This window comes from Ursus americanus, chromosome 4 (genome assembly GCF_024610735.1).
Source record: "Ursus americanus isolate L20-20 chromosome 4, mUrsAme1.1.p, whole genome shotgun sequence".
Taxonomy (NCBI): Eukaryota; Metazoa; Chordata; class Mammalia; order Carnivora; family Ursidae; genus Ursus; species Ursus americanus.
The window spans coordinates 91,590,512-91,607,878 of record NC_142130.1 but is presented as its reverse complement, the minus strand read 5'-3'; the positions used below and the strand labels follow the sequence as shown (position 1 = coordinate 91,607,878).

At 38.0% G+C, this 17,367-nt stretch overlaps 1 protein-coding gene across 3 annotated transcripts in view; it reads right to left on the bottom strand.

The window, feature by feature from the left end:
* Positions 1 to 17,367, bottom strand: part of TTC3 (tetratricopeptide repeat domain 3) — a 116,424-nt gene that overhangs the window by 70,668 nt on the left and 28,389 nt on the right. For all 3 annotated transcript variants that reach the window (XM_087861793.1, XM_087861795.1, XM_087861794.1), the window contains exons 11-15: positions 14,421 to 14,475; positions 4,996 to 5,158; positions 3,999 to 4,044; positions 3,053 to 3,173; positions 1,842 to 1,905 (exon numbers count right to left, since the gene is read on the bottom strand). In XM_087861793.1, the coding sequence (XP_087717919.1) occupies positions 1,842 to 1,905; positions 3,053 to 3,173; positions 3,999 to 4,044; positions 4,996 to 5,158; positions 14,421 to 14,475 (449 nt within the window). The remainder of the gene's footprint in view (positions 1 to 1,841; positions 1,906 to 3,052; positions 3,174 to 3,998; positions 4,045 to 4,995; positions 5,159 to 14,420; positions 14,476 to 17,367) is intronic.

The following is a 17,367-nucleotide window of genomic DNA, read 5'->3' as shown; positions in this document are numbered from 1 at the left end:
TGATATTCACTTTAAGAAACACTAAGTAAACCTGTGTGATCTAGTGAGTTGGGTAAGAAGAGAAGGTTAGAAACAGGCAGCTAAGGCCAGCTGGAGTGAGGGCTCACGGGTCCTTTGCTTCCGAATACTCCAACTCTGTGAGCCCAGCCTTTGTCCCACTGGCAAGAGCAGGGACCACTGCATACTTTGGAGCAGGGAGGGCCATGCACAAGTTATGTAGAAAAAAGCACAGCAATAGGGACAGGGGTCTTTCCGATGGAAGCTTTGGGGAGAGACAGCAGAGGCAAGTCAGAACCTATGTATTAAGGAGCCAAGCTGGTTTGGATGGCCTCAGAAAACAAAAGAGGCTTCCAGAAAGGCAGAAGAGTTCTAATTTGATTCCTGCTGTCTGATTTCAGGCAAAACTACATAGCCCTAACCCTGGACCTCAATTTCTTTGAATACAGATGCTGAAGCGTGGATGGTATTTAAAGTATTTACTTAAATGTGCTATCTGATAATAACAGTCTAAGAAATATCAATAAATTAAAAGGTGTTTTCCAAAAGAAAAGTTTGATCTTCAAAGATTTTTCATGTGCTATTAGACTTACACCACGTAAGACAATCACTTGATAATTTTTCTCTTTATAATTTTCCAACGTGCTAAACAACGGGATGGCCAGTGGTTAAACAGCTGGGTATGTGGCACTGAAGCCTAAGAAAAGATAGAACTGCAGGAAGCAAAAGACAGAAATGGCTGCCAGAAGCAGAAACACTGAAAAGAAAACAAGCTAACAAGCAAGAGAAAGGAAAAGAGATCACTAACAAGATCACGAATCAGGTCAGCAATCTCACCCCCAAAAACCTCTGAAAGCTTCAGACAAAAAATTTGTATCAAACAGCAACCTTGAGTCATCAAGAAAATCTGTATTTTTCTTAAACCGTTTTAAAAGGCAGGGAAGCAGGGGCGCCTGGGTGACTCAGTCGTTAAACATCTGCCTTTGGCTCAGGTCATGATCCCAGGTCCTGGGATTGAGCCCCACATTGGGCTCCCTGCTCAGCGGGAAGCCTGCTTCTCCCTCTCCCATTCCCCCTGCTTGTGTTCCCTCTCTCACTATGTCTCTGTCAAATTAATAAAATCTTAAAAAAAAAAAAAAAAAAAGGCAGGGAAGCATATAATCTACTTTAGAATGATTTTCAACAAAATCTGGTCATGTAAAGGGAGATTGAGAAATAAATGGAATGAACGTGAATGTTCGCTTCTCTGGACACTTCATTTCCCAATGTAAATGAAGTACCGCTGTGTGTCTGTGTATTTACTAGATGCAGAAATAAACATACGCACTAAGTACATACCAGTTAAACTACTATCAGCCTAAAGCATCCATTCTCAACATCACCCCCAACAGGGTGAAAGTTAGTTATCAGGAGATGAAAAAAAATCTAACTTTTTTAATTTATAAAGCACAGATGTACATATAGGACATAAACAGTTAAACAGTATCTGTAATTGGAGGGCAAACAGGAAAAAAGTATGTCTAAAAAGCCTCCTCGGTCAGGGGACTTCAATGAAATTAAAGTCGAAAAACACTGGCCTCACGGAGATTAGGTAGCAGACCAAAAAGAGTTTCATCCTCCCTTTCTATTCCATTTACTTGGATTTCCAAAATTAAATTTATCAAATAATATGAAAAGACTGAGCGCTCATTTCAAATAAATATTCAATGTTTTCTTAACACAGAAGCATTATAAAGTAAAAGGAGAGTAACAGCAAATGTACCCAAGGCTCGTCAAATGTTGGGGCTGGAATTTTAGGAATGCTATATTAATTCCGCAACAACTTACATAAGGAAAAAACTTACCTGATGGTGGTAGAAATTCCGGATGACAGTCACAATCATCTACCTTCAAAGCTTCATCTACCACCTACCCATGAAAACAAAATTCATGAGATTTTCAAAAAAATAAAGCCATGAAGAATTCAATAGCTAAATAATAAAATAGAACAGAATTTACCCAAGTGCCTAAAATAACCAGCTGGTAATTAGGCATAAATGAATAAACAAACAAAATAATAACTAATGATAAGAGATTCTAATATGACAAATTCTCTAATGATAATTCTACTTCCAACACCCAGCATGATGCCTGACAGGTCTATTTTTCAATAAGTGTACTGAATAAATATTATCCCAACTTTCCTTATGCTCCTCTCCCTAACTGAATACAGCCTCTGAGATTTTCATTAACAATAAAAGGACTACACAATAAGCTGGAAGAGCTCCCTTAAATGCCTACTAGCCAAATACTCCAAAATATCATTTCCTTCTTTCCTCAAAAATCCTGGAAAGAAATATTAACATGGACTTGGTGATACCTGCCGAGTTTTTAGTACACTATTGTTCAAAGGAAAACTCAGATTCAGGTCATTTGGGATACCAGTCACAGAGCCAGGCTAAAAGGCCTAGAGGTGCCCTCAAAAACCACGAGGCCTGGGTGCTGGTGAGCACAGCAGGGAGTCAAGGCTGGGGACCACTGTGGGAATAGCAACAGAGGCTGCAGAAATGCCTTGGGCAGAGATGGGGAGGGCGTGCCACCAAGGCCCAATATAACACAAGTCGGGTGGACAGGCTCATGTGGCGCCAGGCAGCCAAGTAGACTGCAAAAGGGAAAAGGGAGGAAAAGAAAAATCCAAAGCACTGTAAGGAGTGGGGTGACATGGCCACCAGACCCCATTGTCACTCATTCCCAAGTGGCTGTCTGAGATATGTAAAGGAGGAAAAGCATACAAAGAGAACTATCCAAGTAGTAAAATGAAATTTAGAAAAAAAATATTTTGAAAACACATCAATGTGATTTCAAAAGAAACTCTGTGATGCTGAAATAGTCTCTTCATGTAGCTGAAAGGAGGTAGTTGGAATATTAAAAAGAGAATCATTCTCTTCATATCATAGGCAAAAGGGATTCATATAGCCAAAATATTCATTTTCCATTATCACCAGAATACTATTATAAAAACATGAGACTATCTATACTTGAAACCTTTTTCATTTTAATTTTTAATTGAACCTACCTTTAGACTCTGATTACCACCGTTTGCCATTTCGTGGTTAGTTTTTCTGGAATCTTTTTCGGTTTCCACAAAGTTAAGTGAAGTACTGAAGGCAGGCGCTGATAAACTAGGTATGTAGGCCCTGAAGGGGAATAAAAGAAATAATGTTATTTCTATTGATTAGCATGCATTTTAAAAAAAGTTATCCTTCAAATAAACAAGTTCCAGCAAATATCATCTTTTTTCCTTGAAAGCAGTAATACTGTTTTAAAAAGGATCTACCTCTGAGATTGGGCTTTATACACAAATATTGTTTTAAATTTCATAGTAAAAACTCAAAATAAATTAAGAACAGTTTAATAATGTATTCTGGTTTCTAATATTAAGATAAGTAAGTCTCCCTGTTTTAAATTTAACAGCTTCAATATCTTAGGCATCTAAAGCATGTGGGGGAAAAATCTATTTTAATTGCCAAGTAATAAATGTAGAACCCTGGCTGCCATTTGTTTTCTTGCAGGCATATTCAAATCTGTCTGTTGTTTCTGTTTCTAACAGAAAGTGTCCTAGTCTTTGAAACGATACTGGGAGACTGAAGGCAGACGTTTCCAGGACAGAAGCTCAGCTAAAGGTACAGACCCTGTCCCTGCTTTCTGCTGCCAGGTCCCTCACTGCAAAAACTGCTCCCACCCAAGCACAGTGACATCCACTTAACATTTCACCTATCTTTTCTCATAGGCTTAGGCTACTGATTCCCATAAATACATATACAAATGGCTCAGTAAAACAGTCCACAAAACAAATCTGACAATTCACAGGTCACCTATCTTAGACACAAACCCCTCTTCCTTCCCTCCCCAACTTTACTGTGGTTACTAATAGCCACAAAGCGTTGAATACAGTGATTCTTAAACTTACAGTGCAAAGCCATCCCAAGTAACAGCTACTGATCTGATTGGTATTAACTTACCTGCTTTCATAAAAGGCTTTAATTGGATTTCTAGTTGGTGTTCGACCTATAAAAATCAATCACACATGCATAGTAATCAGTGGATTGGCAACACATAGTTTGAAAAGATTTTCAAATACCCTTTAAGCTGACAGTAAGAACATCAAATTTACAAAACGGAAAAATAAACCTAAATAATTTTGTATTTTCAGATGTTTTGAGTTTTAGGATGGCTTCAGCAAAATGTTACACAGCCTTATTTGACATCCCATTACATGTGATCATTGACTAGAAGCAACAGTATATAAATCTGAATCAGAGATGGTACCTGTCTTCCAGGAGCTCACAATCTTATAATCATGTAATGTTAGATGATAACATCTCAGCTCAGCTTCCTAAGACACTAAATACCCAAAGAAGAAAAAACAGGAAAGACCTGTATGCTGAAAAGTACAGAGTAAGGGAATTTCAGGCACTGGAGAAAGCAAAAGACTTAGGAGAGAAAACAAGAGAATGAAAACCTAGAATTCCTAACCCACACACCTGATTTCTGATTTATGCGTCCGTACCCGCATACAGATGTATGTATGTGAAAATGTTTAGCATGCTACAGAACGAGCTGCACACTTGGTGCAAAAGCATCAAACAACTCTACTGAAGGGTCTTTTTCTTTAAGAAATAACCATAATGGAGGAAAAAATTTTAAACAATTTTGTTTCAAAGGCTTCACTTTATCCAAAATGTCAAGAAGCCATATTTTTCTACAGAAGAACAAATAATAATTTGTTGTTTCAAATAAAAAATACAAATCATTTATAATTACCTGGTGGAATTTAACACTAACGTACTTCTACACAGACAGAAATGGAAAACTTCAGTGACTTGACCAAGATAATGTTAACAAAATAAGCACAAATCACCTGAGAGTTGATTTATGGTCCTCCGTTAATCCAAGAAACCCACCTTCAAAAGTTTTAAAGGGAATTCAACTGTAACCAAAGAATCTTAGGTGAAATACCTTGCAGGTCTTCTATTTGTTTTTGTAACTTTACATGCTGCTGAATTAGATCCTTGATTCCCTCAGGGTCATTTTTACAGAGTTTTTGAGCTTTTATGTTTGCTTGCAGGGCCCAGTCATATTCCCCCAGCATAGAAAGAGCAGCACAATAACGATAATGACCCTGTTCCAAAAGATAAATTTAATTTTTTCTCAAAAATATGCTTAAGTTAAAGAAAATAGATAAGGAAAAATATTTTGCTTGAAAACTGATTACTTAAAATGTTAGATTAGGATCCTATCAATGAAAACTTTTTAAAAATGTTAATACCTCATAGGAAATAAAATTACCTAAATGAGCTAAAGTGAAGTTACAAATGAAAAGTATTTATAATAATTTTAACTACAGATCAGTATTTTTGCTTAAGAGATTTTTGTACCCCGAAGAAAATAATTCAACCTTTACTATATTTTCTAGTAAAGAATGAAATATATTATTTTGTGTCAAATAAAGTACAAAAAAACATTCATTATAAATAAGTAACTTAATTTTTTTCAAAATATCTTAAGGCAGTAACAGTTTCTAAGTCATTACATTCCCTACACTTTGAAAATCAAACAAATTTTAGAGCTGGAAGGAACAACCAGCTTATACAGTTGTTTTCCAACCCCTCTGAAGAGCATGGTCACAGATAAGGGGTGAATCTAAGCTAGATCTTCCATTCAGCTTGCTCTTAATCAGCTTTTAATTATTTTATCTCTAAGTGTAGTTCCTGGCTTTCAGAAAAGGTCCGAAAACCACTGATTTACTCAATTCCAATAATCAGGGCTTTTTGTTTTGTTTTGTTTGCTACAGAACCACAGTCCTGGCTGGCCCCATTTATGCATTTTGGGAAATCTTCCATCGCAAGGATGAACATTTTAATCTAGAAAGCTAATATTACCAAACCTGGGGCTAACTCAACCACCCCCTCTTCTAGCTACTCACAAACTGAACTCTCATTGTAGGCACAGTATCTCCACTTGAGAATTGACTTACCCGTGAGAGAGGCTAGAAATTGGCCTAACGTCACACTTATTTAGAGGCAAACCAAAGAATCCTGACCTTATGACTCCAGATCCAGAGCTTTTTCTCCCTTACTACAAAATTTTACAAAGAATATTCTCATTCTGTGAGAAACTACTAAATCAGAAATAAGTGACCCTTTTAAGTATGATGAGCTTTTCACTAAAAACAAGGCCAGAAACAAGCATGGGGACCTTTGTTTCTGCAGGTTTGGTGCGTATGTAATCCTGCTCTGGGGCACCAAGCCCATCTAGGAGCTCCGAAGCATTTTTTTAGCCAGACTATCTAGACTCAGATCAAAGATCCCAATTCAGATTGCATTTGCTTAAATTTTGGTTTTCCTGGGGCGCCTGGGTGGCATAGCGGTTAAGCGTCTGCCTTTGGCTCAGGGCGTGATCCCGGCATTATGGGATCGAGCCCCACATCAGGCTCCTCTGCTAGGAGCCTGTTTCTTCCTCTCCCACTCCCCCTGCCTGTGTTCCCTCTCTCGCTCGCTGTCTCTATCTCTGTCAAATAAATAAACAAAATCTTTAAAAAAAAAAATTTTTTTTTGGTTTTCCTCAGAAGGCATAAGAAGACAGATCTCTCAGATATGCTGCAAGACCAACATCCTATCACCCAGGACTATTTCAACTTCAAAATTTAGGTAACTGCATAAAAAAAAAAAGTCACAGCATAAGAAATATGATAGATTATAAACCATACTTGCTAAATTTGTAGAAACACTTTTTCTTTCTCTTCCTCATCCCCCACCCCCTAACCTCCCACCTTCCTCATCTTTTGTTGGGTCCTCTTCCCTAAACTCTATAAAACCTAGTATGTCTACTGGTTGTGAAAGGAATTTATGTAGATCTCACTGCTGAGGTTATGTGAATGAAGCTTAAATTAAAGGTCTCTCTCTCAGAGAGTTTTCTGAACCCAATTACAATATAAAGTTTTGCTTTTCTTTGACATTACCTCATTCTCTATCACATATATGGAAATTCCCTGTTGTTCACCTGCCTGGCATCCCCCCCTTTTGGGTGCCACCATGTCCCTATTCCACATAGCATTGGCAGGACTGGGACTAGTGCTCCATCTCAAAAATGGATGGGGAGAAGTGTATGACCCAGGAGACTGACCAATCGAAATGCACCATTTTCCGGGTCATGGGATCAGTCCACTGGTGAACACATGGCTCAATCACGATCAGTTTGAGGCATCCCTTAGGAGTACTACATAGATACTAAAAGAAGTTCTCCTGCCACTACAATTAACAGTTATTAAGGATATCAGTTTGGGGTTCCCACTACATGATAAAAGTCTTTTTCAAAATGAAGCCAAGAGTGCCCACACCCTAATTACCACTTCTGGTCAAGATGCAGTTAACAGGGATTTGGATTTACAGTCTTGCCTAAAACAAACAAACAAGGACAAAATACATGAAACAAAGGTTTGCAAGATACTGAGTGAATATCAGGCAACAAAAGACAGTGACCCCTGAGAAACATAAAACAAGCCCTATGCTTGCTCCAGCTTATGGAATGGCATTTCTAAGCCATGGCTCAAGGAGAAGGAACCCAGGCAGGGACTGCAGTCTCAGTTCAGGAGACAGACGAAGGAGGCCAGGACAGCCAATGCAGCACAAGTTCACAGGGCAGAGGACCAGAGAGGAAACTGCTCCACAGAGAACTCCAGAGATCCTCACATGGTCCCCCCGAGTTCAGTCTTGAGGGGAGTACTAATCAGTACATGCACGTGGGGCAATTACCCAAAACCCAAACCAGGGAAAGAACCACTAGAAAAACTACTAAGGAAACAACAGTCAGCACTCACCCTGAGCCAAGAAAAATTCCTGTTTCCACCAGCCAGAGTGGAAAACATCGTAACTCATGGAATAACAGACAGAGTATTCAGAAGCCTTTTGCTTCAGTTGTCAATAAAAAGATAGCCCTTGGGGTGCCTGGGTGGCTCAGTTGGTTGGGCATCTGCCTTCAGCTCGGGTTGTGATCCCAGGGTCCTGGGATCGAGTCCTGCATTGGGCTCCCTGCTCAGTGGGGAGTCTGCCTCTCCCCCAGCTTATGCTCTCTCTCGCATAAATAAGTAAAACATTAAAAAAAAAAAAAAAAGATAGCCTTTGACCAAATACCACTAGGGTCCCACCTATCAAAGCTTAAAACAAGACTCCAAAGAATAATACTGTTTCCAAGTAACTTTACTGCATCCCAAAAGGAAGCTCAAAAATATTTACAGATATATAAAAATATCAGTAACAATGTCTTGTATCCAATAAAAAATTACTAGGTATGCAAAGAAGGAAAATGTGCTCTATAAGGAAGAGAAAAATCAGTCAATTGAAAATACTCAGAAATGACACAGATGATAGAATTAGTAGAAGAGTTATTATAGTTATTATAAAGATATTCCATATGTTCAAGAAGTTAAAAGACTGAATATATTAAGATGTGAAATACATAAAGAATACTCAAACTGAAATTTTAAAGATGGAAGTTATAGCATTTAAGATGAAAAGGACATGGGATGAAAACTGGGGCAGATTAGACATTGCAGACAAAAAATACCAGTGAACTCAATACAGCAATAGAACCCACCTAAAAAGAAACACAGAAGGAAAAGGGAGAAAAGAGACTGAAAATGAAGCTAACAAACAGGGGGAAAAAACTGAGAAACGGGAAGAAAAATGTGTATAGATCTGGATCCAGCCATACCTGAAGGTAACACCTAGACTTTTCAATTACATGAGCCAACTACTTAGGCCAAATCTGAGTTAGGTTTTGTCACTCACAAACAAAAGAGTCCTAATATACCCCTCAATATTAAAAGGCTCTTATGGACATCTATGAGGCTACCACTTTGTATGCTATATAACAATATCAAAAAGCAATGCATAGAGAAATGTCAACAAATGTATACTGACAATACCATAAAAATTCCCATTCTTTGGGATACAACGGCACACCCTCTCTTAAGCCTGAAAGCACGTGTAGGGCAGTTGGCATTGTACCAGTCTTTTCTATCTGGAAAGAAGGGAGAACAATGGCCCACCCTCACAGAAATCTACAGAGAACCTACTTATACAGGTTTGTATCGTAGAGGCGTGACTCAACAGACTTAGGCTCATAGTTAATTTAAAGTAGAAGAAAAAAATGCACCTTGCACAGTTCACCTTTGCTTTTGAAATTTAAGTTACCTTTTAATGAGCACTTCTTTCTGGTAAAATGAAGTGAAAAAATGACTTAGATTAGTTACCACATTTTTTAAATACTTACTAGGATTTGTGTTTTGCATCTATACAACAATTTCTGCAATCACCACAAAACATCCCTATTTAAATAGAGTTAATGAACCTACATAAATACAGTCAACAGATCTTTGACGAAGATAACAAAGGCAATACGATGAAGTAAAGACAGCCTTTTCAACAATGATGCTGGGGCATCTACATGCAAAAAAAAATTAATCTAGACCTTATGCTCTCCACAAAAATTAACTAAAAATTTAGTTAGCTAGAAACTGGCCTAATTGTAAGGCCTCAATGTAAAATGCAAAAAATGGTAATGACTTTTTAGATACCATACCAAAGGCATGATCCATGAAAGAAATAACTGATAAGGTGGACTTAATTAAAATTAAAAACTTACGCTAAGATGCTGTCACGAAAATGAGAAGACAAGCCGCAAACAAGGAAAAAATATTTACCAGACACATCTGATAACGTCTGTTACTCAAAATATACAAAGAACTCTTTAAATTCAACAATAAGAAAACAACCCATTTGACAACAAGTCAAAGATCTTAACAGACACCTCATCAAGGAAGATATACAGTGGCAAATGAGCACATGAAGACATGCTCCACATCATTATGTCATTAGAGAAATGCAAATTAAAACAAGATACTACATATGCCTACTAGGAAGGCCAAAATTCGGGACACTGACAATACCAAATGCCAAGGAGGATATGGAGCAGCAGGAACTTTCACTTGTGCCTGGGGGGAATGCAAAATGGTACAGCCACTTTGGAAAACAGTTTGGCATTTCCTTAAAAAACTAAACATATTCTTGGTGCACCTGGGTGGCTCAGTTGATTAAGCATCTGCCTTCAGCTCAGGTCATGTTCCCAGGGTACTGGGATTAGGCCCATGCTGGGCTCCCTGCTCAGTGGGGAGTCTGCTTCTCCCTCTCCCCTCTGCTTGTGCTCTCTCACTATCCCTCTCTGACAAATAAATAAAATCTTTATTTTTTATAATAATTTTTTATTATGTTATGTTAGTCACCATACAGCATATCCTTAGTTTTTGATGTAGTGTTCCATGATTCATTATTTGCGTATAACACCCAGTGCACCATGCAATATGTGCCCTCCTTAATACCCATCACCAGCCTATCCCAGTCCCCCACCCCCCTTCCCTCTGAAGCCCTCAGTTTGTTTCCCAGAGTCCACAGTCTCTCATGGTTCATTCCCCCTTCTGTTTACCCCCACTTCATTCTTCCCTTCCTTCTCCTACCGATCTTCCTGCTATTTCTCAAGATAAAAAGCTTCTGCACAGCCAAGGAAATGGTCAAAAAAACTAAGAGGCAGCCCACGGAATGGGAGAAGATATCTGCAAATGACACTACAGATAAAAGACTGGTATCCAAGATCTACAAAGAACTTCTCAAACTCAATACACGAGAAACAAATAATCAAATCAAAAAATGGGCAGATGATATGAACAGACACTTTTCCAATGAAGACATACAAATGGCTAACAGACACATGAAAAAATGTTCAAAATCATTAGCCATCAGGGAAATTCAAATCAAAACCACACTGAGATACCACCTTACGCCAGTTAGAATGGCAAAAATTGACAAGGCAAGAAACAACAAATGTTGGAGAGGATGTGGAGAAAGGGGATCCCTCTTAAACTGTTGGTGGAAATGCAAGCTGGTACAGCCACTTTGGAAAACAGTGTGGAGGTCCCTTAAAAAGTTAAAAATTGAGCTACCCTATGATCTAGCAATTGCACTACTGGGTATTTACCCCAAAGATACAGACATAGTGAAGATAAGGGCTATATGTACCCCAATGTTCATAGCAGCATTGTCCACAATAGCAAAATTGTGGAAGGAGCCAAGATGCCCTTCGACAGATGACTGGATTAAGAAGATGTTGTCCATATATACAATGGAATATTGCTCAGCCATCAGAAAGAACAATTACCCAACATTTTCAGCAACATGGACGGGACTGGAGGAGATTATGCTAAGTGAAATAAGTCAAGCAGAGAAAGACAATTATCATAAGAAATAAATAAAATCTTTTTTAAAAATGTCCTTCAGTAAGTGAATGGATAAATCAACTGGCGCATCCAGACAATGTAATATTATTCAGCACTTTTCAAGGCATGAAAAGACATGGCAGAAACTTAAATGCATATTATTAAGTGAAAGAGAAGGCTATCTGAGAAGGCAACATAATGTATGATTTAAACTCTATGACGCTCTGGGAAAGGTAAAACTAATGGAGACAGTAAAAAGATCAGTGGCTGCCAGGGGTTTGGATAGGCAGATCAGAGGATTTGGGGGACAGTGAAAATACTCTGTATAAATCGTAATGATGGATATATGTCATTATACATTTGTCCAAACCCATAGTATGCATAACACTTAGGGAATGAACCCTAACTATGGACCTTGGATGATTACAACGTGTCTGTGTAGGTTCATCGATTTTCAAATTATACCACTCAGCAGGGGGATGCTGATAATGGAGGAGGCTATGCGTGTGTGGGGGTTTATGGGAGATTACCTTCCTCTTAATTTTACTGTGAACCTAAATATGCTCTAAAAAAAGTTTTTTAAAAAGTGAAAATTTTGTTCAATAAATTAAGCCAGGAATAAACATTCTACATGAAGTCCTCAATGTAATTCAGAAAGTTTTAGTATTCTTTTTTCTAAATTGATAATAGAAAATTCAAAGGTAATTCTAGAAAACTAACTTCAAGGTCTGGGTTTCAGTATTAAGAATTCTATCATCCACAGAATAAGTATTTAAGAAGTACATGACAAATGCCAGGTTCAGTGATCAACAAAGATTCTGTACCAAGCACAACAATGACTCCTAGTAAAATCGGCAACAAATTGATCACTTTCACACAGAAGCACATCCAACGCTGGATTCAAAATCCGGTTTTGTCTTTTACTCGCAAAAGTCACTTTACCTTTCTGGGACTCAAACTCTTCATCTGTAAAATGAGGTATTTAAAAACGGACTCCAAAATCTGGATGCAGGAGTCCACCTGGGGAATTTCACAATCCCCAGACTCCTATACACTCCTCGGCCACATGAGTCATAATTTGGGAGACTCTAAAATTCTATGATTAATACTCACTCTGATTTAAAAACAAGTTACGTAAAGCCAGGAATGAAGTCTGACACATGTTATCTTTCTGTGTCTTATTTGAAGCTCTACTTTAAAAAAAAGTCAGATATTTTTCTTATTTAGGAAAATACAGTGATTAGTATCACAAACACCCAGAATTAATCGCTAACATTTTGCTATATTTGCTTTAAATTCTTTTTTACTTGAAGAAATAAAACCATACAGATAGAGCTGAAATCCTCTTTTTACCCTCTCTAATCTTTCCTTCTCTAACTGCCCAGAAACAAACATTATCATGAGTTTGATAGGTATCTTTCTGGCCTATACTATGCTTTTACTGCTTTTTTTCATTCAACACTATTTTTTAAATCTATTAATACTGATAAGCCAGTTAACTTATTCCAACTTCAATCGAGAGTTCATTCGTTCATTCACTAAGGCAACAAATATTTACTAGTAAGTACCTGCTATGTGCCAAGCAGCTTGTCAGGCAGTCCAGATTCAATAGTGAAACAACCAAACAAAAAAACCCATCCTCATGGAGCTCACATTATACGGGAGGATACACAATAAACATAGCTTAAATAATACATACAGTATGTTCAATAGTGTTAAATGCCAAGAGGAAAAAAGTAGAGCAGGGAAAGAGGATAGCAAATGTCTAGGTGTCTAGGCAGGGGTAGTCTTGGCATTTTAGTAATGTGGCCAAAAAGTTTTCACAAAGACTTTCAGTAAAACATGAAAGGAAAAAAAGGAGCTAGCCCATGCTCTGGGGAAAGGCATTCTAATTCCAGGCAGAGGGAAGAACTACAAACTGGGAGTGGGCCTGGCATATATAAGGAACAGGTGAGGAGGTCAACACAGAGTGAACGAGGGAAAGAATGGTAGAAGTGAGGTCGGAGACATATGGGTGTTTAAGGAAGAGGGACAGATAAGAGGAACAACTCTGATCAAGTGAAAATACCATATCCATCCCTGCTTTATCAATGGATGTAGATATCTGCAGTTCTATGCCATTAGAACACCACTGCAATGACCACTTTGCGTATCTCACAATGTGCATATATTGCAAGAATGTTTGTGGGGTATACACACTTAGAATTTAAAAATTACAGCATGTGCACATCATAGCGCTCTCCTGTTGGTTGCAACCAATTCTCACCCACTGGTTTATGTGTCCTGTTAGCACACACATTCACCAATACTAGGGACTACTGGTCTCTTTAATTTCTGCCAATCTAAAGGACCTAAACAATATCACATTGTTTTACTTACTTATGTACATATAGGTCTGTTTGGAAGCTCTCTATTCTGCTCTCTTGGTTTTGTTTTGCTAACTGTAAAATTTTAAGTGCTAGGAAAAAGAACATAGCTTATGTCTATTGCCCATTCAGGATTTCTCTTCTGTGAAATGCTTGTTTATTCACTTGCCCATTTTCTACTGGGTTTATTTATTACGCTCTTTGTGTATTCTGGATATAAATCTTATCAGTTATACATATATGTTATCCATACGATAAACTATCTCCTCCCAGACTATGATTTCACTCACGGTGTCTTTTGACATACAGAAATTTTTCAGTTTGATATAGTCAAATTCATGCACCCCCCCACACTGATTTGTGCACTGTATGTTATTTAATAAATGCTTTCCCACCTCAAGGTTGTAAAGACAGTCTCTTATAATTCCTGTCCTAAGTTTTAAGTTTCATTTTTCATAGTAAGGTCTTTAACCCATCCAGAATGCGCGGATGCTGACATCTCAGTCACTAAGGTACCCTGCAGCTCCTCAACATTTCTATGTGCTACCTGTCCTGCTCAGACACACATGGCCTCTCACTGCTGTGTGAAGTCTCCTTTCTGATTATGGAACTGAAGAGTCCCATCTCACATTCTTGAGCTCGGCATGATTTTATCCAGCATTTTTACACATAAATTTACATCCTGTACAAAGATTTTTCACAAAGTTATATGACATTACCTGCCCAATGCAAAGATAAAAGCAACCTACCTTTGTCCAGCTGCTCTTCAGGATAATGGCTCTCTTTCCATCACCAAGTGCATTTCTAAAAAGAAAAACAAGAAATATCCATTTTTGTTTTTTTCATAAAGTCATTATAAATTGTGTATCTATTTGTACTTCTTGAATTTTCCAGAAATAACCTAGTTAAAAATAATTCTTTAATTTTTAAAAATCCATGTATGTCCATTATAGGAAATTTGGAAAATACAGAAAAGTAAAACAAAAGGAAAAAGTCACCCAGAGTCACAATCACAACTACCCAGGAATAACTACTTTTCATACTTCTGGAGTATTTCCTACACATACCTACATTTTATCTATGTGTAACTTATTATCTACATAGTTTTTCTGCATTATTTTTGCATGCCAGCAAGACTTCTTCTCTTCAAAAAGACAGTCCCAGATCTTTCACACATCAACTAAACTGCAGTGGACAGAGCATAAAAGCTGAGACACAGATGGGAGTTAAGTTCAACACAACCACTAACTCTCCTCAGGACTGTTTGGGAAGTTATTAACCTCTCTGGCCTGCTTTCTCATATGTAAAATGAGGATGATAATTCTAATTAATTTAAGCCAATCATGGCAATTTCACTTTCCTTTCTACCGACTGTTTTGGGGGTAGTCATACGACCCAGCACTGGCCACTGAAAGCTAAGAGGACTCATCACTCTTAAAAAGAGATTACAAAGAAGAACAAAACTAGGTAACTTACACTACCAGACAGCAGTACCTACTAAAAGACTATATATAGTTAAAAAAAAAAAAAGTCTATCTAAAGACAGATGACCTGAACAATAGATTAGGATAAACAAATCAGAAACAGATGTTTACATACAGTCACCTGATCTGTATGACAAAAATGACCACTGCAGTGCATGGAGAAAACATATTCTTAAGAAAGAGTCATGAGTCAATTAGACATTCATAGCCATCTTGAACTCTACCGCTCACTAAATGCAAAATTAATCAAGCTTTTAAAAGAAACATTGAACATTTTCATGATGTCAGAGAAGATTATAAACAGAACCCAAAAAGTGCTCATCATAAAGCAAAAAACTGATAAACGGTGCTATGTTAAAGTCAGCATCATCCATTTGTTGAAAGAAAAAAAAAAAAGGTGAAAAGGCAAGCCAGAGTGTGAGAAGCTATTTGTAATACAGATATTTGACCAATGACTCAAATCCAAAAAAAGTTTAAAAACCTAATGAATAAGACATTCAACTCAAAAGAAAAACAAAAAAAAAGCAAAAGATCCAAACAGGCACTTCACAAAAGAGACTAATCCAAGTGGTCAATAAGCATATGCAAAGATGCTCAACTTAAATATCCTTAATTGACTTAAGGAAATGCAAATTAAAATCACAGCACTGTATCACTACATACCCACCAGAATGTCTAAACGAAATGACAAAAAATAAGTGTTAGTGAGGTCGTGGAACTGAAACTCTCATATGCTGCTGGCAGAAGTGTAAAACGATACAACCATATAGGAACTTATGTATGAAAGCTGAATATAAGCATACCCTCATCCCAGTAACTCCACTCCTCAATTAGATTCTCAACGGAAATGAATACATATGTTCACAATGATACTATCTGTAAAAGCCAAATACTAGAAACTACCCAAATGTCCATCAACATTAGAATGGATAAAATGTGGTATATTCATGCAATAGATGAACACTGTACAACTCCATGCAACAATATGAATCTTGAAAACAATGCTGAATGCCAAACATAAAAGAGCACATACCATGACTGTTTACATTGCACAAAAACAGGCAAAACGAACCCACTGTGCTGGAAAATGGGATAATAGTTAACCTGGGGAAGAAGGTGGGTAGACCAGAAGGAGAACAAGGGGGATTTCAGGGGTATTGGAGTTGTGATCTGGGTACCAATTACACATGTAATGTTTCTGAAAATTCAACCTATATATTTATGAATTGTACACTTTGCAGTATGTGTATTTTTTTTGAAGATTACAAGAGTCATTCTTTTGCTGGAGACTGTAATGTCCAGTTTAATATCTGAACTACAATAGCCAGAGGAGGCAGCCTGAAGTCCAAGTCACACAGTGGGACTAGAAAAATCCTAGGTCTTTGATGACATTGTTGAGGCACTAAATATACAACCCTAGAGCCACCCTCTTCTGGATTTCGTGAATGAGGTTAAGTTTTCTTCACCTTTAAAACAGGGTTTTCTGTTATTGGCAACCAAACACATCCTAATACAACGGCACACCTTGTCTCCCCACTGCTGCCCTCCGCAAATACTTTTAAGAACTGCCTATACTGTCTCCATTTCCTCTCATTTCAACCCACTCCAACCCAGGATCTACAAGGTTCCCATACACAGCTCTCCCTATGTAACTAAAAAATGCCCATATTGCTCAATCTAAATTCCATTTGGCTTCCCAGCAACAACAGGCACTACTGATCACCCTTTTCCTTCCATGATGTCACACTTCCAGTTTTCCTCTTACCTCTCTGGCTACCTCTTAACGGTCTCCCAAAGTTTCATTTTCCCTTAATTGGCCACTATTTGTGTCCCTCAAGGCTCTGTGTTAGTTTTCAGTTCATCCTTGCTCTACACCAGTGGGTCTCAACACTGGCTACGTGAGTACCATCTGGGGGGGCTGCTAGAAGCCCAATGCCCAATTAATTAAATTAGAATCTCTGGGTTGGGGGCATTTCTTCCAAGATCGATTCCAGGGTGCAGTAAAAGTTGAGAACCACCTCCCCAAGCAATCTCATCCACATTTGCAACTTCAAATCATCTAGGTTAACTATCCCAAATACGCCTCTCTTGCCCAAGTATCTCCGTGGAGTTGCAGACCCACATAATTCATTGCTGATGTGACATTCCAACTGGGATCCTTCAAGGACACTTCAACTCAGAATGCCCAAGAGTGAAGTCAAGTTCTACTTCC